Genomic DNA, 26,932 nt, shown 5'->3' on the forward strand with positions numbered 1-26,932 from the left:
CAGGCCGGCTACTTGCGGGGCGTTTCAGAGAACACCTCTGGGACACCCAGACCAACCAACCCAACTACCCTGTGGCTCAACACTTCAACTCCCCCTCCCACTGCACCAAGGATATGCAGGTCTTTGGATTCCTCCATCGCCAGACCACAACAACACGAGGGTTGGAGGGAGAGCGCCTCATCTTCCGCCTAGGAACCCTCCAACCATAAGGGATGAACTCGGATTTCACCAGTTCCCTCATTTCCCCTCCCCCTACCTTGTCTCAGTCAAATCCATCGAATTCAGCACCGCCTTCCTAACCTGCAATCTTCTTCCTGACCTCTCCACCCCCACCCCACTCCAGCCTATCACCCTCACCTTGACCTCCCTCCATCTATCGCATTTCCAAAGCCCCTCCCCCAAGTCCCTCCTCCCTACCTTTTATCTCAGCCTGCTTGGCACACTTTCCTCATTCCTGAAGAAGGGCTTATGCCCGAAACGTCGATTCTCCTGTTCCCTGGATGCTGCCTGACCTGCTGCGCTTTTCCAGCAACACATTTTCAGCCCTTAAAGATCAGCAAGGCTGTCTACACGTGGAACCACAGGAGATAGGGGAGATACTAAATGAGTATTTTGCATCAGTGTTTACTGTGGAGAAGGATGTGGAAGCTAGAGAACTTGGGGAAATAAACAGCGATATCTTGAAAAGCATCTATGTTACAGAGGAGTTGGTTCTGGTCATCTTAAAATGCATAAAGGTGGAAAAATCACCAGGACCGGATCAGGTGTACCCTAAAACTTTGTGGGACATAAGAGAAGTGATTGCTGGGCCTCCACTGAGATATTTGTATCATTGATAGCCACGGGTGAGGTGCTGGAAGACTGGAGGTTGGCGAATGTGGTGCCACTATTTAATAAAAGTGATAAGAAAAAGCCAGGGAACTATAGACCGGTGAGCCTGACATCAGTGGTGGGCAAGTTGTTGGAGGAGATTCTGAGGGACAGGATTTACATGTATTTGGAAACTGATCAGGGATAGTCAGCATGGCTTTGTGTGTGGGAAATTGTGTCTCACTAACTTGATTGGGTTTTTTGAAGACTTGATGTAGAAGATTGATGAAAGCAGAGCAGTGGATGTTGTCCATACGGACTTCAATAAGGCATTCCACAAGGTTTCGCAGACTGGTTAACAAGGAGAACTAACCATTTGGATACAAAATTGGTTCAAAGGTAGGAGACAGAGGGTGGTGGTGGAGGGTTGCTTTTTGGACTGGAGGTATGTGTCCACTGACGTAAGGATTGGTGCTTATGTCATTTGTCATTTACATAAATGATTTGGAAGTAAGTATTGGAGGTATGGTTAATATGTTTGCAGATGATGCCAAAATTCATGGTTTAGTGGACAGCAAAGAAGGTTACCTCAGAGTACAACGGGCCTTTAAACGGAAGGGGTGATGGACCGAGGACTGGCAGATTGAGTTTAGTCTAGATAAATGTGAGGTGCTGCATTTTGGAAAGGCAAATCAGGGCAGGACTTGCACACTTAATAGTAAGATCCTGCGGGGTGTTGCCGAACAAAGAGACCTTAAAGTGCAGGTTCATAGTTCCTTGAAAGTGGAGTTGCAAGGTAGGATAGGAGAAGGCATTTGGTATGCTTGCCTTTGTTGGTCAGTGCATTGAGTACAGGAGTTGGGATGTCATGTTGCAGTTGTACAGGACATAGGTGAAGCCACTTTTGGAATACAGCGTTCAATTCTGGTCTCCCTGCTATAGAAAGATGTTGTGAAATTTGAAAAGGATCAGAAAAGATTTACAAGGATGTTGCCAGGATTTGAGCTATATGGACAGGCTGAATAGGCTGTGGCTATTTTCCCCAGAGCATCAGAGGCTGAGGGGTGACTTTATAGAAGTTTATAAAATCCTGAAAGGCATGGATAGGGTAAATAGACAAGGTCTTTTCCCTGGAGTAGGCAAGTCCAACGATAGAGGGTATAGGTTTAAGGTGATAGGGGTAAGAATGAAAAAGGACCTAAGGGGCAACTTTTTCATGCAGAGGGTGATGCATATATGGAATGAGTTCCTGGAGGAGATAGTGGAGGCTGGTACAATAACAACATTTAAAAGGCATCTGAATGGATACATGAATAGGAAGGGTTTAGAGGGATATGGGCCAAATGCTAGTAATAGGGCTCGATTAATTTCGGATATCTGGTCAGCATGAATGAGTTGGACTGAAGGGTCTGTTTCCATAGTGGACATCTCGTTGACTCTATAAAACAGGGGATTGATGCTCCAAAGGGGGATTATTTCAGAAGCCACAAAGTTGACTAAACGCTGCTATATTATGGTGTCAGTTTCTAAACCAAATGAATCCATAACCAACTGAGTTGACTTAACAGATTTGATCAAGGCAGATTTGATCATGTCTATAGACAAGAGCTTCAACTGCCCTCTGCAATAAAGAATTCCACAGATTCACTTCCTCATCTCTATCTAAACTAGGTGACCTCTTAGCCTAATATTATACCTCTGGTCCTCGACTCTCTCACAGTTGGAAATAACCTCTCCAAATCTAAACTGTCATGATCCATAAGAATCTTACATTTCAATAAGTTCTCTTCTCAGTTTTCTAAACTGGATTGAATACAAGCCCAACCTACTCAACCTCTCCTCATAAGCCAGTCCCTTCATACCCGGGAACCTTCTTTGGGCTGCCTTCAATGCATGAAATTTTCTGACAATGTCTTAGACCTACTGGCCAAAATTGAACCTATCTACAAGCTCCCACGTCTTATTGTCTTATGGTAACTTTATTAAATACAAAGGAACTTGAAAAGAAGCCTCCAAAAATCCAAAGACTTTGATCATTGCTGATGCAATATTACATGATTATAGAATGTGTATAGTGGATGTGCCAGACTATGCTGCAACTTTATCAAAAATAATCATTGACAGCCCATACCAGGAAGATGCAAACATTTATTCAAAAAGACTTTCCTTAACACACTCACGATTGGTCAGGCACAACAAATATGTTGCAGAAAATTCAAGAGAGGAGGCTCAATTATGTGTTGACAAACATGGGCAGGTTCGCATGATTTGCCTTGATGTCTGGCCAGAGTATGCTGCCTGAAAGGAGCACTCAAACCTTTTATGTAGGTGTTCCTCTCTTGTGTGACAGACCAAAGACAGGGAACTAACTCTGAAGTTAATTAAACAAACGCTTATTTAACTCCTTAGGTACCAATACTCAGTACAAAATGTACATTCATTGCAGCATTTACTACTTACTTCATCTAACTTAACTTCAACGTTCACTCATTTTATTTGATTTCACTTTATCTGACTTTAACTTCATTCATATTTAAACCTAAGTCTAATTTAAACTTTATACATTTGAAACAAATACATTTTCAAGCCAACTACAGGGAGAATGCCTCATCTTCCACCTTGGGATCCTACAACCACATGGCATCAACACCAGCCTCACCACTTTCTAAATCTCCCCTCTCCCAACCTCATCCCCAACCTAACCCTCCAATTGGGCTTCACCCTCTTGACCAGTCCTACCTGTCCATCTTCCTTCCCATCTATCCACTCTATCTGCCCCACTGATTTATCACAATTATCTCCCACCTGTATCCACCTATCATCTACTCACCTACCTTCCCCCTCAGCCCCACCCCCACCACCTGATTTATTTCTCAGCCCCCTTCCCCCTCCACATTCCTGATGAAGGACTTATGCCCAAAAGGTCAACTTTCCTGGTCCTCGGATGCTGCCTGACCTGCTGTGATTTTCCAGCACCTCACATTTTGACTCTGTAGCTCTTTGTCAACCTCACAGTCATTTCTGCTGCTGGCCACCTAATGGCAAGTATATCCTTAGTAGCCTTGTCCTGCAGCAGAATTTTGAACAATGCCATTACATCAGTGTTATTGATGACTTTTTGATCTATAATGAATGGTTGGTAGTCCCAAGACTTCTCCATCTGGACATCCTCCAGCAGATTCACCAGGGACAACCAGGTATTTCAAGTGTCAGATTGGGACACAATGGTCAGTGGGTGGCCTGGTACTTCTCATCCCCTCAAGCACATGGTCTCCAACTGCACTTTGTGCCCTATGCAGAGACAGCCTGCCTTTCTCCTTTCTAGCTAGACCATTAGAAATCCTTGACATTGATCTTGTTGAAGATATGGGGATGTTTTTTCTTAACTTGGTCAACTGTTATTCCCACAAATAATTGCAATGCATATAATTCTGGATATACTGTAAGTTTTATAAAATTTAATGTTACATAGACAAGGCATAATTGGAAATTGGACACACGGTAAGGACTGGAGTTCATCACCACTTTCTATTTAAATTGGTTTTGTCCTGATTCTCATTAACATTCATCTTTTTATATACTAGGTTATATACTAGCTGTGGCTTTTATATACTATCTCTGGTTAACTTCTTTGAGGCCGTGTTGTTCACGCATAGAATTCTTGATGTAGTTGCCTCTGGCAGTGGAGCACAATCAGCCAATAGTGTTTCCAGTTCTTTGTAGCCTTGTTTGGAATTGATCATGTTACTGAGGTACTGTCAAACCAAGCGTGAAGCTGAGAGTTGTCTGCAATCTATTATATTAAAGAAACCTCCTGGAAAAGAGTGACAATTTTCATCTCATCCAACTCAACTATAACTCCACACGACTAGAGAGAGAATGTAGTACTATTATTAGCTTTAGACTGGTTGTAGGTTGCAAGATCAACTTTTCTCTCTGTCCCAGGCACTAAAGGTAAGTTTCACCAAGTGTGACAGAAAGAGGAATGACGTGGAGGTGCCGGTGTTGGACTGGTGTGGACAAGGTTAAAAATCCCACAACACAGGTGATAGTCCAACATGTATATTTGGAAATACAAGCTTTTGGAGTGCTGCTTCTTCATAAAGAAGCTAATGGGGCAGGATTATAGGATACGGAATTTATGGTAAAAGATCAAAGCATAGTAAAAGATCTCTCTCTCTCTCTCTATCACACGCACACACACACACTCTTCCCCCCTTCACATGCACATACACATATAAATCTAAGGAGTGAATTTGCATTTGCAGATTTTTATTTGCAGATATATTCTATTTTGTTCAAAAAGCACACAATCTGTAGGCATTCAGTCCATGTGACATCTTATAAATCCCTACTTTGGAAATAGAACCAGTCTGACTCAAAGTTGGAATACAGACAGATTCTAACTTCACACTTTTAATGCATTGTCTGAACTGAGATGTCACTTTTTAAGTAAACCTTAAGTTATCTTGGGAATGTGACTTCAAAGAAGTTCTGGGATTTACATATTAATGAATTGAAAGCTGCAACCGCATTCTAAGTGATTAAAGACTTAAACAGCAGTCTAGATTTGTTCAATACATCACACCATGACACTTTGATCTTTTATTATAAATACTGTGTTCTATAATCCTGTCCCACTAGTTACCTGATGAAGGAGCAGTACTCGGAAAGCTTGTATTTCCAAATAAACCGGTTGGATTATAACCTGGTATTGGGTGATTTTTAAGAAAGAGGAATGACAAACTAAGCTTGCATCTTCAACCAATAACACAGAAACAATTTTAAGGAAATTGATTAATCCATCCCACACTCATTCTCTGTAAATCACAGACATGTTGGGGAGGGAAAGGGGTGGAATGTATCGTAAATAATAATGGGGGGGGCGGGGTGGAAGGGATGTTCAGAGAAAAAGAGTAAATTATATGTTTACTCATAGGAATAACAACTGAGCGTGTGTGAAAAGATCTATACCATAGTGTCATTGATCTATTACATCTGGAGTTTGATTCTGTAGAACTCTGGAGAAAATGGCCTTTTTTAAAAACCAGCTTCTATATATAATTACGTTCAATGAAAAATAGACTTCACTTTACTTCCTTCCTGATGAAGGGTTTTTGCCCGAAACGTCGATTTTCCTGCTTCTTGGATGCTGCCTGACCTGCTGTGTTTTTCCAGCACCTCTCTAATCTTGGCTCTGATCTCCAGCATCTGCCGTATTCACTTTCACCTAGTTCACTTTACTACATCACAGACCTAGTTACTTACCATGGCACTGCATTCCCTGAAGCTAGAGAGATTCTGATTGACCCTCCAGCCTTGTGAGCCTGGGTAACCAGCTTTGATTGGTTAGTGAACCCATCTCCATTCCAATTAAAGTCTCACCCACATGAAGATGTCAACTTTTGTCACTTCCCCACTGCAGGGGGTTTTCTGACCAGAAAGCAAGCTCAACTACTGTTTTGTAACTCGGGAGAAAATTTAGCCCTCTATTTTAGTAATGATGTATGAGGAATAAATATTCACCAGGACATTTTGGAAAACTTCTGTATTCTTTGCCCACATAATACAATAAGATTACAGTATTTACGTCCGTCGCTTACATTTCAGCACTAGAGTTAGTCTCAGTTTCACTTGAAATATGTCTAGACTTAGCAATGACAGTACAATTTACTGTGCCACAGCTAATACTGCAGTTCTGATGCTTCTACTAGGTATGTGCAATTTTGCAGACATTTTTGAATGTGCCATGGAAAAGATTTGTTGGCATAATCAAATCTCTGGAGTTAAATGGACGCTGACTACCTGGATAAGAAACAAGCCAAGAGATGTTTCTATCAAATTGGAGGGAAGTTGCTGTTTTAAGGCAATATTTCAAAATTTGCAGCTGACACAAAACTTAGAAATTTATTTAGGAAACAATGAGCAGAATAACAATAAATTTGAGGAGAGCTTGGACAAATGGGTGAAAGGGGCAGATACATAGCAGAGAAATATGAATGAGGAGACTCAATATTAACTAAATAGTACAGAGTTCTAAAGGTAGAAAGAGGTTTGGAAACTGAAGAACATGAGAGTTCACGGACAATCTTTGAAGGTTGATGGACATATCAATAAAGATATTTTAAAAAGCATAGTGGATTCTGGCTATTATGATAGAGGCATTGGTTGCAACATTAGATTACCTCTGGAAACAGATTGTAGGATAGTGATTAACCTAAACATGTTGCTATGGGGCAGGTTGCACACAAACTTTGTGCTGCCTCCTCACTTTGATGACTTAATTGTGCAATTAGTGCTAAATGCACTGTTGAGTGACTGCGTGCTTGAGCTGACACTTAAAATTGTGAACAGGTACACTGAGTTAAAACTCACCAACAGTACTGAGAGTCAGCCTGTGGATGTGCTGGAAGCCATTCTGAAAGTGATTTTGACCTGGAAAATACACAGGAATGATAGAACTTTGCAGAGAGTGTGCTCCAAGATTTTCCAACTCTTCTTGTTGGCTTGATTCAGGAGGAATTGAGAGGAGATGTAATTTATCCGCAAGGATCCAAGATGCATTTCAGGCAAACTTTACAAAGGCAGCAGGACCAGGAAGCAATGCCACAGACCTGAATACAGTGCCAAGATGTTTGTTTATCTCCCCTGATCTGTCTATGCCAGAGACTGTATCTCTTTAATATCATATTGTTTAATTCACCACCCCAACCATCAACCAACAATGATTATCAATTATGACCTATACAATATCTCACTTTTATAGTAAGATAGTCACTTTTAGTCACTTAGCTCTTCGTCAGCCTCACAGTTTGCCACACCACAGCCAGTTATTCACCGATGGCATCCACATTACCCAAACATATTACACTACACTCACTGATACATTTCACTACACTCACTGATACATTTCACACTCCCTTGTAGGATAAGATGTTTAATAATTGGAGCAGCATCTCAGCAGCACGAGACAAGCATGGCTCCATATCACAGTGGAGAAAACAGTGATCACCAACAGTGTGGCAGCTATTGCTGAAGTTGTGGCCAATGTGATTCTGAGAACGCATTGAAGATATGCTGATACCTATCCTCCATTGCATATCCCACTCTACCCTCACTTTTCAATCTCTTCTCATTTCAAGCTGCAAATTGTGTAGGCATCTATCTATTGCCGCAAGTAGATCATTCTTGTTAGGTACCCTGAAGTATTGCATAACCAGGGATATTTAGCTCTCAACATTGACCTCCTTGGAGGCGGCACAGTGGCTCAGTGGTTAGCACTGCTGCCTCACAGTGCCAGGGACTCGGGCTCAATTCCAATCTCAGACAACTGTCTGTGTGGAGTTTGCACATTTTTCCATGTGTCTGCATGCATTTCCTCTGGGTGTTCTGGTTTCCTCCCACAATCCAAAGATGTGCAAGTTAGGTGAATTGGCCAGTGGCCATGCTAAATTTCCCAGAGTGTTCAGGGATATGTAGGGTAGGTACATTAGCCAGGGGGAAATATAGGATAATAGGGTAGGGGAATGGGTCTGGGTCTGGGTGGGTTAATCTTTGGAGGGTCAGTGTGGACTTGTTGGACCAAAGAACCTGTTTCCACACTGTTGAGATTCTGTGATTTCATGATTATAACTATGTCTTTGTAATGGTGAGTAGACCTATATCATTTATTTTTATTGGTGCCACTAGTCTGTCTTTTCTTTGTCTTATTCTTGGAATGTGGATATCAATGGATGCACCAATAGTTACTTTTAGTTGCCCAGTTGCCTTTGAGGAGGTAGTATTGAGCTGCCTTTTTAAAATGCTGTAGCCCATTTTGTGTAAGTAGATCCACAATGTCATTAGGGAGGGAGTTACAGGATTTTGACCCAGTATCACTGAAAGAATCACAATATAATTCCAAATCAGGGTGGCTATTGGTTTGAAGGTGAACTTGCAGGTGGTAATGTTCTCCCCTGTATCTTTGGCCCTAGTTCTTCGAGATGGAAGTGGTTGTGGGTTAGGAAAGAGCTATCTGAGGAGCCTTGGTGATTTTCTGCTGTGCTTTTTATAATAGTACACACTGCTGCTACTGAATGTTTATGGTGGAGGGAGTGGATGCTTGTGAATGTGGTATCAATCATTCAGGCTGTTTAGTCCTGAATGTTGTCAAGCTTTTTGAGTGTTTTGGAGCTGCATCCATCCAGGCAATTAGTGTGTGTTCTATCACACTCCTGACTTGTATATTATAGATGGTGGACAGGCTTTGGGGAGTCAGGTGGTGAGTTACTCACACAGGATTCCCAGTGTCTGACCTGCTCTTGTAGCCATTGTACTTATATGATTAATCTAAGTAATTGATGTTCTTACTGATAACCCTCGTGATGTTGATAGTGGGGATTCAGTGAAGATAACGTTATTGACTATCAAAGGGTGATAGTTTCATTATCATTTGTTGGAGATGGTCAACACCTGGCACTTGTCTGGTGCGAATGTAACCTACCACTTGTCAGCCCAAACTTGAATATTGTTCAGATCTTGCTGCATTTAGTTATTGAATGTTTAACTATTGGAGGAATTTCAAATGGTAATGATCATTGTTGTAATTGGCAGGAAACATCCCCATTTCCGACTTTATGATCGAGGGAGCTCAGTGATAAAGCAGCTGAAAATGGTTGGGTCAAAGACACAACCCAAGGAGACTATCCTGTAGAAATGTCCTGGAACTGAGAAATGACTGACCTCCAACAATCAACAAACATTTCCTTTGTGCTAGGTACAACCCCAACCAATGGAGAATTTATTCCTTTATTCCTATTGACTCTAGATGTAAGTTTTGCTTGATGTACGTGCTCAGACTCCTGACTGGTGACTATACATCTTACCAACCTGACATAATTGAGTGTCTGTTATGGAGCCAAAACAGGATAGACCATGATCAATTCCCTGGGTTGCAGAGGTATGGACCTCCTCACCAAGATCACCCTGACTGGACACCTGATCATGGCCAATTCCCAGGACTGTTATAGGAGGCTATTTTTGACTTCCTGTGCTAATACCTCCTGACTGATAGGTACCTCATGGATGTTGGTGAGGACTGTCTCCCAAGACTTTGAGATATGACTACCTGCTTGCTGCAAATGAAGTGTGTTTCCCCCATAAGGTGCTAAAGCATGATTCAAGGGTGAGATTGATGGAGCACAGCTGTACAGCAAGATATATGTCCCTTTTTCTGAGGACTGCTGACCTGCAATGTAAGCCTCTCTGATTGTGTGATTGCTGTAAGTGTAATGGCAAGGCAAGACTTGGCTGCTGTGAGCATTGAAGTATGCACCAAGTAAGCAAGGGCAAAGAAAGCAAGTGCGCAACCCTGATATGCAGTTTCTTCCAATTCATGAGCTAGGTCTTTGTCCCCGTTGCAGCCTTTCAGTGCTTGTTACTGGTGCGCCCTGCAACACGAGTCTGTGCTTTTGGAGTACCTTGCCAATGCATCAGAGAAGTGCCATGACATTCATGATGGGTTGGTAAATGTGAGAAGCCATTGTCCATGTATGAAGGGTGCATGAGACTAGTGCCCATGGACAGTGCCCTGAGTTGCAGTTTGATCATATGCAACATGGAAGTCCTTCAAAGTAAGTGGCAACCTGGATTCACCAGATACCTGCTGTGTTTATCATGTTCAATTTTCTCAATGTGTTGTTTGTTTGTAATGAAGTGAATTGGGCTGTCAATGAGACAAGCATTTAAGCAACAATAATCCCCCTTAATTGACAAATTGCTGCTACCCAGTGAGAATCTTACCATGCCACTTGTCAAAAGTATAAAAGATGTAACAATACACTCCCAACTTTGAGATTGGTCTTGACAGATATCTCGTCCATTCCTGTAACATTTTTCCATAGCCTACATCGCTCAAACTCCGATAAGATTCACCTGTGGTGTCAAACAACCTTATTCAGGTTTATTACTAAATACTTGTTTGATTACCATAGAGAGGTAATTAAAATTTGCACCCTTCAAGGATATTAAAATTTCCTCATGGAAATGCCCATGGCACAATGAATCAATGTGCTTTCCATTTATTAAAAACTACAGATTATGTTTTCTGTTAATACTACAATAAATATACAAAATACATATTTGCTACAAAATCCACAACAGTAGAATAGTATTTTTGAATGAAAGCAGGAATGGACCAATAAAACATTCAAAAAATGTTAAAAGTACTATTTAGATTGAGGTGAACTTTACAGATTTTCTTTCACAACTGTATGTAATTGTTGCATCTGTTGATTAAAAATAACAATTATGTTTTGCCCTGAAGAAAAGTGCAATCTATTAATATTCTAGGTAGCATCAATCATTCTGACTGAAAACCTGTTGAATCATTCTTTAACATGGAAAACTTTGATCAACCTAGGGTGGATTTTTCTTTGAGGGCAGAGTTAACCTTTCCAATGTGTTGTTTGTTATTTCTCAGATATTCGGTGTATTTCTCAATTTATAATTGTTTTGAACACAAGCTATTTAGCACATGACAGTTTAATTAATTAAATATTTAATAAGAAACATACTGCATTCATGAATGAAAACCCATTTCCCATTAATTTCCTTATGTCTTTTCAAGTTTTCCAAAGTTAAAAATCACACAACACCAGGTTATAGTCCTACAGGTTTAATTGGAAGCACCAGTTTTTGGAGCGCTGCTGCTTCATCAGGTGGTTGTGGACCAGGACCTTAAGACACAGAATTCTGTGTGATTTTTAACTTTGTCCACACCAGTCCAACATCGGGTCCTCCACATCAATGTTTCCATGTTTAAGTAAATTGATTAGCTCATTTAAAAGAATGAAATGTTACCATCTGCAGGCTATTTTAAATAGTATCAATGTAGATCAGTATCAAAACAAAGCTGTTTAGAATATCGCAATCAGACAAATGATTTAGCCCATCTTGACTGACACAGTGCTTGGGGTTGGGATTTGGGGGTTGGGGGTTGGGGGGTTTGGCTCTTGTGGTGCAGGAGAGTGTACCTATCTCGAAGTCAGGAAACCTGGATTCAAGTCTCATCTGCTCCAGATGTGTGCAGTAACATCCTTGAACAAATTCTGTCGAAAATATTTTACAAATATACACATAATGTGAGAATGACCTCTGGTTTATGCTATTTGATAGTCTCTTAAATGGTTAAAAGGCTGCCTTGTTTTCAAATAGATGAAAATTGACACCAGTAACTATTCGTATAATGGTTTCAGCCACAGCATTCTATAGAATATTTAATCATAATTAACATCACTGAAATTTTAAAGATTACTTTAAGTCCTCACCTTAAGTTATTATGCTTTATTGTACAGATATAATAGGTCAGATATGTGCACTTAGTGTCTGTTTTAATGTCATATCGTACTGGTGCTGATGTAGTGCCATGATACCTTGTCATTACTGTTTTGAGCAAAATTCTCCCAATCGTCATTGCTCCTGCCTGCTGACGCTCTCACTCACTGCTTCTCTCCCCACCTCTTCCGTTTGTAGCTTGTCTTGTTCCCTTTTTAGCTTTCCACTTTGCTCAAAGCAAAGGTTTAGGAGAGGGAAGCAGTGAGCTGGAGACGTGTGATAGGAGTTTTGGTGAACAGGAGGATCAATGATTTTGAAATGTGACAAATGGGAGAGTTGGTGAGTGGCAAGGTCAGGAAGCATGGATGGTGGTAAGTCGGAGAATTGCTGAGGGGGAGGAAGCAGTGAGTGGGAGGATTGCTGAGGGGGAAGAAGCAGTGAGTGGGAGGATTGCTGAAGGGGAAGAAGCAGTGAGTGGGAGGATTGTCTGGAGGGAGAGGGAGCATGAAAGAGAGTAATTTAGGAGTACATTGTATCTCATCTTGCAAATTATAATTATTTAAGGACTTTTTTTCACAATAGCTCTTCCAGAACATAACTATAGCTTTATATCTGGAAATCTGATTCACTTCACATTGGTTCATTTAAAGTTGCATTTTTCAGAAAGATAGTTACAATATTAAATGAAGAATTACTTTTCTGGGGCAAGGTTGATTAATAAAAAGCACAAATCTGGACAAATTAAGTGGACATCTTGAATAAGTGTAAATAGGTGTTAATGTGATTAAGTGTAAGACAATATACATTAATGTGTGGACAACACAGATCGGATTTGATTAACATATGTATAAAAGAGAAAAAGATTTATGTATTAAAAACAGAAAGCACTGGAAACACTCAACAGATCTGACAGCATCTCTGGAGAGGGAAACGGAGTGGTCCATGATTGTTCAGGTCCAAAATCTTTCATCTGAACCAATGGTTGTTAATTTATGTGCAATTGAAGTTTTGCTTCAAAGGCTAATCCTGGATCAGGCTACTTCCCAAAGGGACTTGACTCGACATCAAAACAAGTTAATTTAATTAGATGTAATTTGATGCGGTCAAGATAATTATGCCTCTCTTTTACTAAGGTTAATCTAACTCATCTGTAACTTGCTGATTCACATCTTACTCCAGGTTTAAGTATCAAGTTGACTTGAGAATCTGTCTGCTATCCTCATTTTATTATATTGTGAAAATGTACGTGGCTTAGAAATGCACCCACTGTCCTGACTGTTTTCTAACCAGTCGAGCCTAATTGTTCTGGCCTTTAGTTGTGAAGAGTGATTGAAATGGCAGTGCAAGTTATTGGAAAAACTAGAAAAAAAGGCAGAAACTGTTAGGAGAGCACTAAAATAAGACAATTAATAGACTTTCCACAGGGTTGCACTGTTCTTTGCAGGCTTCAGAAGCCATCCCTGGTACACTAAAAAGGCTACCTGCTCAGAAAAAATGAATTACCATTTATCATCATAGGAGCAGAAGTAGGCCATTCAGCCCATTGAGTCTGTTATACCATTGAATGAAATCATGATTGTTTTGTTCAGGTATAAAAATACAAAGATGATTGTTCTGAAAGTTTTTAAACTTTTAAATTTCTTTTGAAGAAACTGGTTACTCATCCTGATTAAATACAACAGTGTATTTAACAAATGGTTCTGAAGAATTAAAAAAAAAATCAGTTTCAAGAACATATGGATTTTAGTAAGGCGTTTGATAAGGTTCCCCCTGGTAGGCTACTGCAAAAAATACGGAGGTATGACATTGAGGGTGAATTGGAGGTTTGGATTAGGAATTGGCTGGCTGGAAGAAGACAGAGGGTAGTAGTTGATGGTAAAGGTTCATCTTGGAGTGCAGTTACTAGCGGTGTTCCGCAAGGATCTGTTTTGGGACCATTGCTGTTTGTCATTTTTATAAATGACCTGGAAGAGGGGTTAGAAGGTTAGGTGAGCAAGTTTGCGGATGATACGAAAGTCAGAGGAGTGGTAGACAGTGAGGAAGGATGTGGCAGGTTACAGCAGGATATAGAGAAGCTGCAGAGCTGGGCAGAAAGGTGGCAAATGGAATTCAATGTAGCTAAGTGTGAGGTGATTCACTTTGGGAAGAATAACAAAAAGATGGGGTACTGGGCTAATGGTCGGATACTTGGTAGTGTGGATGAGCAGAGGGATCTTGGTGTCCATGTACACAGATCTCTGAAAGTTGCCGAAAGACTGATGCACTTGGGGCTGTTTTCATTGGAGAAAAGAAGGTTTAGGGGTGACTTGATAGAGGTGTACAAGATGATTAGGGGTTTAGATAGGGTTGACCATGAGAACCTTTTTCCACGTATGGAGTCAGCTATTACGAGGGGGCATAGCTTTAAATTAAGGGGTGGTAGGTATAGGATGGATGTTAGGGGTAGATTCTTTACTCAGTGAGTCGTGAGTTCATGGAATTCCCTGCCAGTAGCAGTGGTAGTCTTTCCCTCTTTATGGGCATTTAAATGGGCATTAGATAGGCATATGGAAGATAGTGGGCTAGTGTAGGTTAGGTGGGCTTGGATCGGCGCAACATCGAGGGCCAAAGGACCTGTACTGCGCTGTATTTTTCTATGTTCTATGTTCTATAAGATTGAAGTACTCATAGTGCTGATTGGGATTGTGATTAAAATGCTTACTTAATCTATTTTCAGCTATGTTAATCAAATGACACTTAGTTAATCATGCCAAAAACTACCTCGAGAAGTAACCTAAAAACAGATTATTAAAATGCTATGTGGTTGCATTGGTTTTGATAGATTTCACATTGTTGATATGACAGTAAATGAAGGAAACCTGAGCAGAAAAACACGATACTTAATGCAACTTGCACCTGAACCAGCGGTTGTGCTCAAACTCAACTCCGTCAGAGTTAGACTTTCCAAAATAACAACACACTTCCTAGAAATTTTAATTGCCCAAAACCTTATTAAGTGATATGTGCAATCCAATCAAAGATGTTTGACTTCATGAAGAAAGAAATTCTGGTCTCCTACAAGCAAGGTATTAATAACTAATCCCTTGTTTGGAACATCTTCCTGAAGTCAAATGATCATTGAAACTTGTACACTCCCTTTATGTAAAAGAATATTTGATTTAAAAAAGTGCAAACTGTCGCTGACATCTTAATCAAATTAGAGAATGTAATAATTAGAATAAAGATATCATATATCCACAAGGGTGGTTCAATTTATCACATATAAACAATGTACAAGCATGAGTAAAACCTTTTGAAATGTAATGCTTCTATTTTAATCACTATGCCATAGATGATTATTATTTCGTGGTTAATGTAACTTTGCTACTAACTTTTAATACAAAAAGCACTGGAATACAATAAAGACAATTAGGTATAATTTAACTATTACAAGTAGGAGATAGCACGTGCAAGCTTATTCAGAAAACTTTAGTAAAACACAAGCATCCATTTTATAACAAAAATTATTGGTTGCCTCTGTTGCATGGTGCTTGAAAGTCTTTTCAATTTATTAGAAACATAAGTGATTGATGGTAAAATAAACTGTCCAGTGGTGTTCTGAACTGTTCTCTGGCTCATATATATATGTACATAAAACCTTTAGGTCTTTTGTGATGTTCTCATAGAATTATACAGTTTAGATCTTATATCTGCACTCCATACTGTTGGCAGTGCTTAGGGACATCATTGAAAGTTGAACAGTTGTCTAAACTGAGATGTTGAAATATTTTTTGTTTTCTGTCTCACAACACCAAACTAGATATAATATATTTAATTGCTCGTTTATATTAATCATTCTGTGTCTTCCATTCTTTATGAACCCCTTTAGTTTATTCTGTATTGCTCTAACCCTTTTACTTGCTGTTACATCTGTTTCATTTTCCTTTCTACTCAGTTTTAACTGGAACATCGATTAGGTTAAACTATTGAGCTGTATGCCTTATAGAATGTCTGCAATGACTGAACCATTTTGATGGTTGGGCCACGCACCCGATAACAAATGAACTGGTCATTTCTGATGTTAAGGAGCATTGATGGGGAAGGAGGAATTTCAAGTGGACTCAGTGTCATTATGAAGGAATTCTGTGGCTGAAACATTGGGCTCTTTCCTGCTGGTTCTCTTTCGGTTTATGGAAGTGCTGCACATTTGAAGGAGTTGGTCATAGTCCGTGAAATCTGAAGAGTGCTGCGACACATGGGGGTGAACCTACCTGCTACACATTCTGTACACACCATTTGGTCTCAGTCAAGGATACAATAATCGCAGTTTCCTCAGATCGGCAGCATGAGAGAGAGATGTACTGGCAATATATAGTGGGAGGAGGACGGGGGAAATAGGTTTCAGCAGGAAGCCTCATCAAATTAGCCTTCCAGGAGCACCAGTATTACTCCTTTTAATCAGGGAGTGGTAAATGCATCATTTGTAATTGACAGTGGACGTGCGGAAGAACTCTGCCATCTCTCGCAGCCAGATCTAAAGCCTCAGAGTAGGGTGGGGACTGCACTTGTAATGCTTGTGAAAGTAACTGTGGCAGTGAGTGTCTGTGTGATGAAATTGATCTAGGCTGATGCTGGTGACTTCTGTAAAATAGAGTCAGAGAGTCACACAGCACAGAAATAGACCATTCAGTCCAACTTGTCTGCACCAACCAGACATACCAATCTCACTTAGTCCCATTGGCCAGCATATGGCCCATATCCCTCTAATCCCTTCCTCATCATATGCCCATCCAGATGGTTTTTAAATGTTGTAATTGTATCTGCCTCCATAACTTTCTTTGACAGCTCGTTGCATACATACACCACGCTTTGCATGAAAAAGTTCCACTTCAGGTCCTGTTTAACTCTTTCCTCTCTCACTTTAAGCCTATACTGTCTAGTTTTGGATCCTGCCATCCTAGGAAAATTATCTATTTACCCTATCCATGCCCCTCATGATTTTATAAACTTCATCTTTCAGTTTTTCACCTACTGCTGCATCAGAGAGGTAGCAGAGGCTTTGAAAGCCTAGGGAGGAATTTGCATTTTTGTCTCTTCCTGAATAGAGAGAAGCAACGAGAGTGCATTTGTGGCATGGCCATGTTCATGGACTTCAACATGGTGCAGGGCACTGGTGATTGCACTTGTGTGGCATTCTGGGCACTGCATTACAATGCTCATTGTATCTTAAGGCTACAGTTCACTGAACGCACAGTTAGAGTTTGATCATGCTCAGCAGTAGTCAAGATACTTTTATACAAGTCCACTCTTCTGTCTATTATTCAACTACTACATCAAACAGGAGGGATTGCTTTGCAACAAAGGCTCTACACCTGGTTCATCTCAGTCTTACAAAACCAGCATGAATACAATAACAAAGCAGACCACTGAGACACTGAAGTGGAGCTTCTCTTATCTTGGAGGCTCTGCAGGATCTTCAAGTGCTTACTGGTCTACGTGTCTCAATTCATAGTTATTTGCAACCTGACAATCAAGAGGTTACAACCTTTGCCAAACTGGCTGCAGTGAGTACCTAAGGAGAAGGAGTATGAAGGGAGTAGGGAGCCAGCGGATCTACTTTCTGGACAGATGTTCCGTGAATGCCTCATTTGATTTCCTTTTCCATGGTACAACCTCCAAAGCACTACAAATCAAACTTATCAATTTCATTAAAGAAATCAATATTCCACCGGGAAGTCAACTGATGCATGTTCTCAGTGCTCGTCTTCCATGTGCCTTTGCCTCGCCCATTGCTACCTTCCTCATTGCTAGTCCAATAGCTGCAGCTTGGCTAGTGGGGCAGACTGTAGATGGCCCTATAGGAGATTTCAAACAGCTCAAGGCTTAGGTTAGTCTTCACATAACCAGTCTAGGCTGGCTAGTTAAAATGCAGGAGCAAGGACCCCAGAGGAATGATGTAAGAATGAATGCTGTCACCCTGTAAGAGGTTTTTGGAGCTACTGTGCGATGAATGTTCATAACGTATTATTATTTGGGAATGTGGGTATTAAAGTGGAGGAAAATGAATTATAGTTTTCCATTCTGTGATTGTCTAACCTTTTTTTTTTAAAAAGATGATAAAGTAATTTTGAACAGTGAGATGAAACAACATTTACAAGATGTCATGTAATTTTAGGTACATGAAAAGCAAGTCAGCTAGAGAGATATTTTCTAAGGAGTTTGTTCACTTGAGTTTTATAACTCTGAATGGGAGAATCGACAGGCCAGAAGTAAGCTCATTTAGAGAGAAAAGGGTCATAACAACAAATATACTGTTAGTGGCAGACTCCAAGCAACCCCATGGGAGTGGGTGGAGGGGATGAGATTGCATTAGGTTTGGGCAGGCCAAATATGCCAAGGGACTTCTTGCAAATTGACCATTCTTTTTTTTTCCCTTTCTTTTGCCATTTCTTTCTTTATATCCAGAAGTGTTATCAACCAGAACTGAATTTTTTTCCATCAGCAAATTTTCCCCCTTGTATTAACCACCTAGAGTATATCACCAATTTTACCAATTGAATAGTTTACATATAAAGCTCATTAAGGGCAATGCAGATCATCAAAGGTGAGGGAGATGTAGGGAGAATGAAAGTGGCTAAATCAAAATGGAATTAGACGGTAAATAAAGCACAGTATCCTTTGTGATGCCCACCTCTCTCTAAATGCATCAAGAGCATTGGTAGGCAACACACACTTCTCCAAGGATACCTGAGCACGAACATAACCACAGGAGAGGGGCAGACAGTCAACAGATCTGACCCCCTCCACAGCTTGCTGCCTGGACCCGTTAATAACCAACTTGACCTTTCTCAGCTGAAACCTTCAACATCGAAGGGGGCAGGCAGAGTGGAGTTGGAGAGCCCAGCTACTTCTGCAGCATCCTGAGTGGAGATTGTCATCGGGCCTGTGTGTAGCTCAACGTGAGGGGGAACACCTGGACTAATGTCTAGATTCCCCGTCCCTCTCTTGGCCCGCCTTCGGTCCTGACGGACACTGCATGGCGCGATGGAGTACAGTTATTGTTGACTTTGATGGGCTTGTCTCTCAATAGCAGCTTCCAATCTGTTTGTGGAGGCTGGCAGACATCTGCAGGAGTTGCTGCAATGCTGCAGCATCTGGCTGATAACATGGTGAATTGATGGACTGGCTGCAGCACTTCAGGTTCTCAGGAATGAGGGCTAGTGTGTCCTGTACACCTGTCTGCCACTGCTGCTCCTCCCTGTGCATCTGCATAAAGTCCCTCATAGCTAAGACCACAGAGTTATCTGCTGCCAGGGGTTCAGCAGGTGCCTGGTCTCTGGAGTCCTGAGACTCTCTAGCCAGGGGTGTTTCTTCCATACCTGTCAGCACTCTGAAACTCAGTGAAGGACCTCACAGAGCCCAATGAGATGTCCTCATCCATGTTTCTGCAGGTCCAGGTGGCAGATGATGGTTCATCCTCTGCGTCCCAACAATAATCTGGGAAGGTCAAGGAACTCTTCTCTGTGGCACATGGGTTAGTCCTTAGAAGGACACATCCACCTGTAAGACAAAAGAGGAAGGAGTGTTGCAGCCACTAGCTGGTCATGGTCTTTGATGTCCGCTTAATAGGACTGTTGCAGAAGAATGATAAGTGTGACTTACTCAGGTGTCGGGTCACGTCTCTGTATCCTTGTCACTGCTAGAGCAAGAATCCTTTCCGAAGATGGGATGAGGTACAATGATGTCCAGCACCCCATCCAGAAAGGATGTGTGGCATCACACCACTCTGTTCTGGGATGTCTTCTCCTGTAATGATATAAAGGGGCTGAATAACTAAGATAAAAGCAGGTGGCATGACTGTTCATGCTGGTATGTGTGGAGAAAAAGTGTTGGTGTGTTCCAAAGGAGTGAGGAGGCAGTGTGGAGGTCATGCAAAGTTAGTGGTGTGGGAGGATGGGGGAATAACGAGTGAGTGAAGTGAGAAGGGGTGTCCGAACATAAGTATTGTGGGAGGTGGGTGCACTGACATAGACAAGTGTGAGGCAGTAGAGAGCAGAGTGTTTCACTTAACTTGGCAAAGTGGAGAAGATCATTGACCTTTGCCCTACAGTGCATCCCAGTCCAACTGACCCTGAAGATGACATTGACCAAGTTGTAATCTCTGAAAAGGCTGGCATGGTATGGTGGCTTCCTCTAATAATCCTCTGGGAAGAGGACTCCTGTCCACTACCCTGTCCACTAGAATCTTGCCAGCTTCGCCTTCTTTGCCATATCTTTTGATGCCTGACACAGCGAGCAGAGCAGCTTTCAAATGGCGGCACTCCTGCACATGCACAGTGGATGCTAAAAGATGGCATGGCCCCAAGGGATGCTGGTCTTATGGAGGAGAAGAGCTGAGTAGCAAGTTCCTGCATGAATGTCACGTGGCAAGGTATACTGGAGATAGGACATGATTCGTGCTGTGAGGGCTCAAATCACAATTAAAATGGCCAGTTTGCTAAGATACAGCGAGAACTGGCTTGGTCTGGTGGTGTGAATCACTACAACAAATGTTATACAACTTGCACTTACCCCAAAAAAAGCAAGATTCAGTCCTATGTTTCTGCTCAGGTCCTAGGAAATACACATTGGCATTAACAGTGAGGCATATCTGCGGTCATTGTTTTCTGAAGATTTAAATAAAGACAGAGCGTGCTGCGGATAATCAGAAGCTCTAACAGCTTATCCCCTTCAGAGTAGATTTAAACCACACTATCTGACTTATTAATTTTATCACTCCCATCCCTCGTTGACCAAAATCATTTTGATTTTTCCTCGTATCAAAATAGGAAAGTAAAGGCAACAGATGAATAAGGCTACTGTATAACTGAGTGTTACAGAGTAAGGAAGGATCTGCTGCCTGCACACTATGTATCTATCTGGTAGAAGTCGAGAAGGGGAGGTAAAAATTTATCACATTTTCTTCCCTTCCTATCAAAGCATCTTATGCAATGGGCATGGTGAATGTGACTAACAGCAGCATGTATCATGCACCCACCATTGTCCTCGCTGCAGTTAATTTAGTTTGCCAGACAGAATTTTTCAAATTGGTTTGAGTGTCCAGAATATAAGGAATTTTCCAAACGGCAGATAAAGTTGTCTCATTCTGAAATGATACATGAGTGCCAGGCAGCAGCTCATGGAGTCGCTAACATTTGCGCATTTCATTGTTGTCATGTCTCAGATAATACAAACTTTTAATCAATACTTTACAGACTGGATCCAAGCAGACCATTAAAATGCTCGCTACAAATCATATCATTTTTGATATTTTGAGCTCCAGACAGAGCTGAGTCTCAAGTGAATATCTCGTTAAATATTCACAGCCATCCAGAGAATTCATGCATCCTTTATTTCAGGATGGAACAACAAAAAAAAGTAACAGAATTCCATCTGTCAGACTGTCTGTTTCACAATGGACAAAAGGTAGCATCACTGTACGTAAAGATTGTGAAAGAATCCAGCATCCTGCTGTTCCATTACAACAGTTTCCTGAACCAAACAATGATGACTTGCAAGATGTCAAATGACAATGTGGCATGAATAGAGTCAACTGCCCCAAGTGTAACAGAGCCTGAGGTAATCATATCAGTTTGTACAGCCACCTATGGACTCATCCTGAGAGTGGAAGAGAGTTCATCCTTGTCTGCAAGGGACAATCAGTGATGGTGATGATGACAAATAGGAGCGTAGAATACAAGAACAAAGATATTTTGTTGAACTGCTTGACACTAGTTTGCCCTCAGCTAGGATATTGCATTCAGTTCTAGGTGCCCCACATTAGCACAGATCTGAAGGGATTAGAGAAAGTGCAGCACATGTTTATACGAATGGTTCCAGTGATAAGGAATTTCAGCTATGAAGATAGATTGAAGAAATTAAAACTATTTTCTTTGGAGAAGAGAATTGCTGGGAGGAGATGTAATAGAGATATTCAAAGACATGAATATTCATGAGAAGCCTGGGCAAAATACAAAAGGCAGAAATATTCCTACTCCTGAAATGATCAAAATTGAGAAGGAACAGACTTAAAATAACTTTTAAAAGAAGCAAAAATGATATAAGGAAATGCTTTTTCATGCAGCGAGTCATGAGTGTCTGGAATGCACTGCCTGAGTGTGTGGTGGAGGCAAGTTCGATTGATGCATTCAGAAGGGAATTTGATAGTAATTTGAATCAGAACAATATGCAGAAGACATGGAGAAGGCAGGAAAATAGCAGTAGGTGAATGGTGTATTAGGAGACCCGATGCAAACACAACAAGCTGAGTCACCTCCAACTGCTGTAAAAGTTCTGTGATTCTATGAATTTGGTACCTTTGCCTGTCTTGATCTGCAAGCTAATAGGATTTACGCTTTGTTTTGAATTTTGTACTTCGTATATCTCTATATACATTGCAGTTAGATGGGTACTAGTGCATAGTTTTTCAGTGGTACCTTTGTATTTGGATGTAGTTCGTGATTTGCTTTAATTTTTTTTGTGTGATTCATGTTGCTGTGTACAATTTGTTCTTAGTTTTTAGTCAGATATGGCCACTAACTAACTGTGATCTTCCATTTAACTTGAACTATGTTTCTATTATGCAGACCATATATTCTAGAAGTAACAAAGTTGTTCCAGCATGGTATGTACTTTACAAAATATAAACTGCCTATTCATGATGCTGTTGAATAGAAAGTGCACTTTGCTTTAGATAGTTTGACAGAATGGCAATTATGATTTATTTTTAATCATGTACCTGTGAATAGTTTGAAATTCTCCATGGTTTATTTTAATCATTAAAACATGACCTTCCTTTGTGAAAATAATATCTGTTACAATTCTATAAAATGTAACTATTTAGCAGAAACATTTTTGGTCTAGAGTAGCTCAGTGTTACTTTATCAATCAATAAATCCTGCATAGCAGTAGCAAAGCATCACACACCTCTATTTCTGTCTCTGCTGGATGATGCTACTGACAAGAAATCTGATTTTGATTGTTTGAACAGAGTTAACTTAAGAAACGTTTAGACAATCAGTTTTAAACACACAGCATCCCTACTGTCTATGCCACATTTTGGTAAGAAAGATCCACGCTGCTACTGTCACAGAAAAATCCAAAGTATCACTTTTTAAAACTTCTATCCTCACATTTAACTGATTGCATGGTCTCACCCTCCTGACTCTCAATAAGCTGTTCCAGCTTTACCACATTTTCCAATCTCTCTGTGGGTTTGGTAGAGAGAGAATCTTTAACCCACAGGGATGGTTGAGTTGGCATTGTGTGGGAAGATAAAAAAAAGATTGAAGGAAATTGAACCAACTTCAATTTGTCAACTTCCAGGTTTAACAGAGGTGCTTTTGGCCTCTTGTAACTTACTCATTGAAGTCAGCTCATTAGCACATGGCAAAGGAGCAATTTCGATTCAGTTAAAGAGATATGAATGTAATGATTACAGTCAGATGGGTTCTCTGGAGCCTGTGAGATTGAGGTGCTTCATTAGGATGTTTGAAATTCAGATTATTCAATCTCTGTAAATGTTCAATGCCAATAGATGATTTGCCAGGTCACTCTGAAAAATATTTTAGAGATTTGGAGACTTTCAGATGACAGTGGTAGGAAGCAGGAGGCAAGGCATCATGATTCCTTTGACAGTACATAAGATGGGGAAGGTAATCACCAACCATGGTGATGACGTGCAGTGATTTGTTATAGAACAGACCTGATCCCCCTCAAAATATTTTAAGAAGGTAGCCTAGACATTAACTTTCTCTTATTTTAAAGGCAAATGTAACATGCAGTGTTCCAGATGCAATTTACAACAATGGAAATAACTTAGAATAAATTACCTCTATTGGAAAACTTAGCAGAATAATCAATACAATAACTATTACTAACTAAGTGTTTCAATATAGTAACATCGCATAAACACACCTATGGCAAAAAGGCAAATTCAGAAAAATAGATTCTCACTGGGAACCCAGCTGCAGAGAGAAACCGCAGCTTCAAGCTGTAACCACAAGAGGGAAAAGATAGCTTCTACTTCTTCAAAACTCCAGTAACTTCTGCCCTGTTGAGACTCCGACAGCAGCTGTTTAAAGCTAAATCTTAAACTAAACAAAACCGAGAAATCCTGGTTGGTGAGAACTGGCCATACCCAGCTAGGCTGTTTCTACTGTTCGAAAATCCCCAAGGCCTCACAAGCTGTTTACTTTCCAAGTAGTCAACTTGGCACTATCTTTACACCTCACTTTTTAAAAAAAAGAACAAAATAACCTCTTACAGCCACAGCATCGTCACAGGTGGGATCAGTGGATACTCAAAAGGGAGGTTCTCTGGAGGGACTAACAAAGTGGGCTGATGCAGAGAAGAGAGAGAGGTGCACAAGAGAGTTACAAAATAACGGAGAACAGTACTCTGAGTTTTATCATTTGGATAGAGTCCTGAGAAATCCACACAGAGAGGTAGAGAAATTCTGTGATTCTAAGGGTTAAAGTTATCACTGATCATCGGTCCTTCAAACCATTACATTGCAAGCTGCACATGAAAGCACCAAACATTTGGAAAGTTAATGCTAGAATAAAAGCCTCCAACTCAGAAATTGGGCTATGGCTCACAGTTCCACCCCAATCCTTCAGACTTTGAGGTGTATGATCAAAAGCCTATTGGTCTCTATGATGGTAACAGTGATCAAACCTTTATGGCTACCTCCTTTTAGCCATTGATATGATAGTGAGGCCCATGGTGCAATATCCGGGGCTGCTCACATTTTTCTTTTGATTCATGTATCATGCAAGCATGACATTTCAAAAATGGTTGCTCTCAAATGTCTTGCTCTACATTTCTTTCATACTTGGGTATGTTCAAAAGTGAAATTTTGCATGGCTCAATATTAAGAATATTGAGCCATGTTCCTGTTCCTGGATGCTGCCTAACCTGCTGCACTTTTCCAGCAACACATTTTCAGCTCTGATCTCCAGCATCTGCAGACCTCACTTTCTCCTCAATATTAAGAATGCATTGCTTACACAATTTAAGAGTCGTGTTATTGATGCCAAGAAGTGTGTGGACCTGACTTTGTACTTATCCTTTTGCAAACTGAGTTGAACTCTGAATAGAAGTCCTAAAGTCACGTTATGGGCTATATAAAATATTCAAGGACATTAACTGTGTGGAACTATCATATTCCCACTTCTTTAATTTATCCAAAATTATATGATCTCAACCAGTGTCTTCTTTCATTGCAGTTGTCTCCAGACCTCGTACTGATCCCATGACAGTGATCAATAAAGGTTTGAAGAACAGACTACAAAACATTATGAAGAGGGTATGAAAAATGCTTTACGTATGGTTTATGAATGAGCCACAAAACCATTGACAGATATTTCCAAATCAGACCAACAATTACATTGGGAAAAAGATTAATCATGATATAATTTGTGTTGGCATAGAGGTTCAAATAACATCAGTATGTATTGAGAACTAGTATTTTAAAACAATAATTTACAAATATAAACAGCATAAATATACAATATAGTTATGTTTGTACAAATTTAGACACATTGTAATTAGAGATGAGGAAAATAAAACTTGGGCAAAACTAATGCTCTTGGTTCTCCAAATTGACAATTGTACAGCTCTTGCACATATTTGGAGTGAATTCTGCCAGAAGCCATATTGATGAGGATATTAGCGTGTACAAAGTGTATAGAAAGTGGACGAACAAGCATGTATCAACCAGCATACAACACTGCAGCTATGCCATTTAGGAGCTGAAGTCTGCAGTTAATGCTGTCTTAGTCGTACTCAGCTTAGGAGGTGAGGCAATTGGAAGGATTCTTACTGGTACTATTTAATGTGATCATCAGCTACTTAATAGATTAGCTGCTAGCTGATTGTTTTGGCTGTTGTTTCAATTCTGTCAATTTTACAGCATTTTGCATTCGTTTTAAATTACAACATCTACAAGAAGTGGAGTGGTAAGTGCTGAAAGAGTTTTCATGACTTCAAGGTTTGGCACACATCAACTGATTGCATGAATGGTTGCAGTACTCTTATAGGAATAAGAAACAAAGATCATACAGAACTGAGCAAGCTGTGAGAAAGGGAGGAGGAGAAGCAGGTGAACAGCTATCAGCAGGACCATAACCAAGGGTTAAGGGAACAATTCTCCTATTTGAATCGCAGTAAATAACTAGATGTGAGATATCTTCCTTTCAATAAGGACCATGATTTGGAGATGCCGGTGTTGGACTGGGGTGTACAAAGTTAAAAATCACACAACACCAGGTTATAGTCCAACAGGTTTAATTGGAAGCAATTGCTTTCGGAGCGACGCTCCTTCATCAGGTGATGGTAGAAGAAACCGAGCAAAGGCTATGGCAACAGATGAATGGGCACCGCACAACAATCAACAGACAGGAGGGTTCCCTCCCAGTTGGGGAACACTTCAGCGGTCCAGGACATTTGACCTCGGACCTTCGGGTGACCATCCTCCAAGGCGGACGTCAGGACAGGCAGCAGTGAAAAGTGACCGAGCAGAGGCTGATAGCTAAGTTCGGTACCCATAGGGAGGGCCTCAACCAGGACCTGGGGTTCATGTCACAATACAGGTGACCAACATTGCACTATACACACGCAGACACTCCTACACACACACACAGAGGCACTCCTATACACACACATACACACGGACACTCACACACACCCTTACAGACACACACACTCCCACATGCATCCTCTCAGAGACTTAGACCACTCTAACTCACGTACACACATATACACTCTCTCACAGACACTCACAACCCCC

At 40.7% G+C, this 26,932-nt stretch overlaps 1 protein-coding gene across 2 annotated transcripts in view; it reads left to right on the top strand.

Moving 5' to 3' along the window:
• The window catches only part of si:zfos-1056e6.1 (uncharacterized protein LOC107988029 homolog), a 160,375-nt gene that overhangs the window by 62,865 nt on the left and 70,578 nt on the right, over positions 1-26,932 (top strand). For both annotated transcript variants that reach the window (XM_043696111.1, XM_043696112.1), the window contains exons 5-6: positions 22,728-22,765; positions 25,371-25,450. In XM_043696111.1, the coding sequence (XP_043552046.1) occupies positions 22,728-22,765; positions 25,371-25,450 (118 nt within the window). The remainder of the gene's footprint in view (positions 1-22,727; positions 22,766-25,370; positions 25,451-26,932) is intronic.

Source organism: Chiloscyllium plagiosum, chromosome 9, assembly GCF_004010195.1.
Source record: "Chiloscyllium plagiosum isolate BGI_BamShark_2017 chromosome 9, ASM401019v2, whole genome shotgun sequence".
Classification (NCBI taxonomy): Eukaryota; Metazoa; Chordata; class Chondrichthyes; order Orectolobiformes; family Hemiscylliidae; genus Chiloscyllium; species Chiloscyllium plagiosum.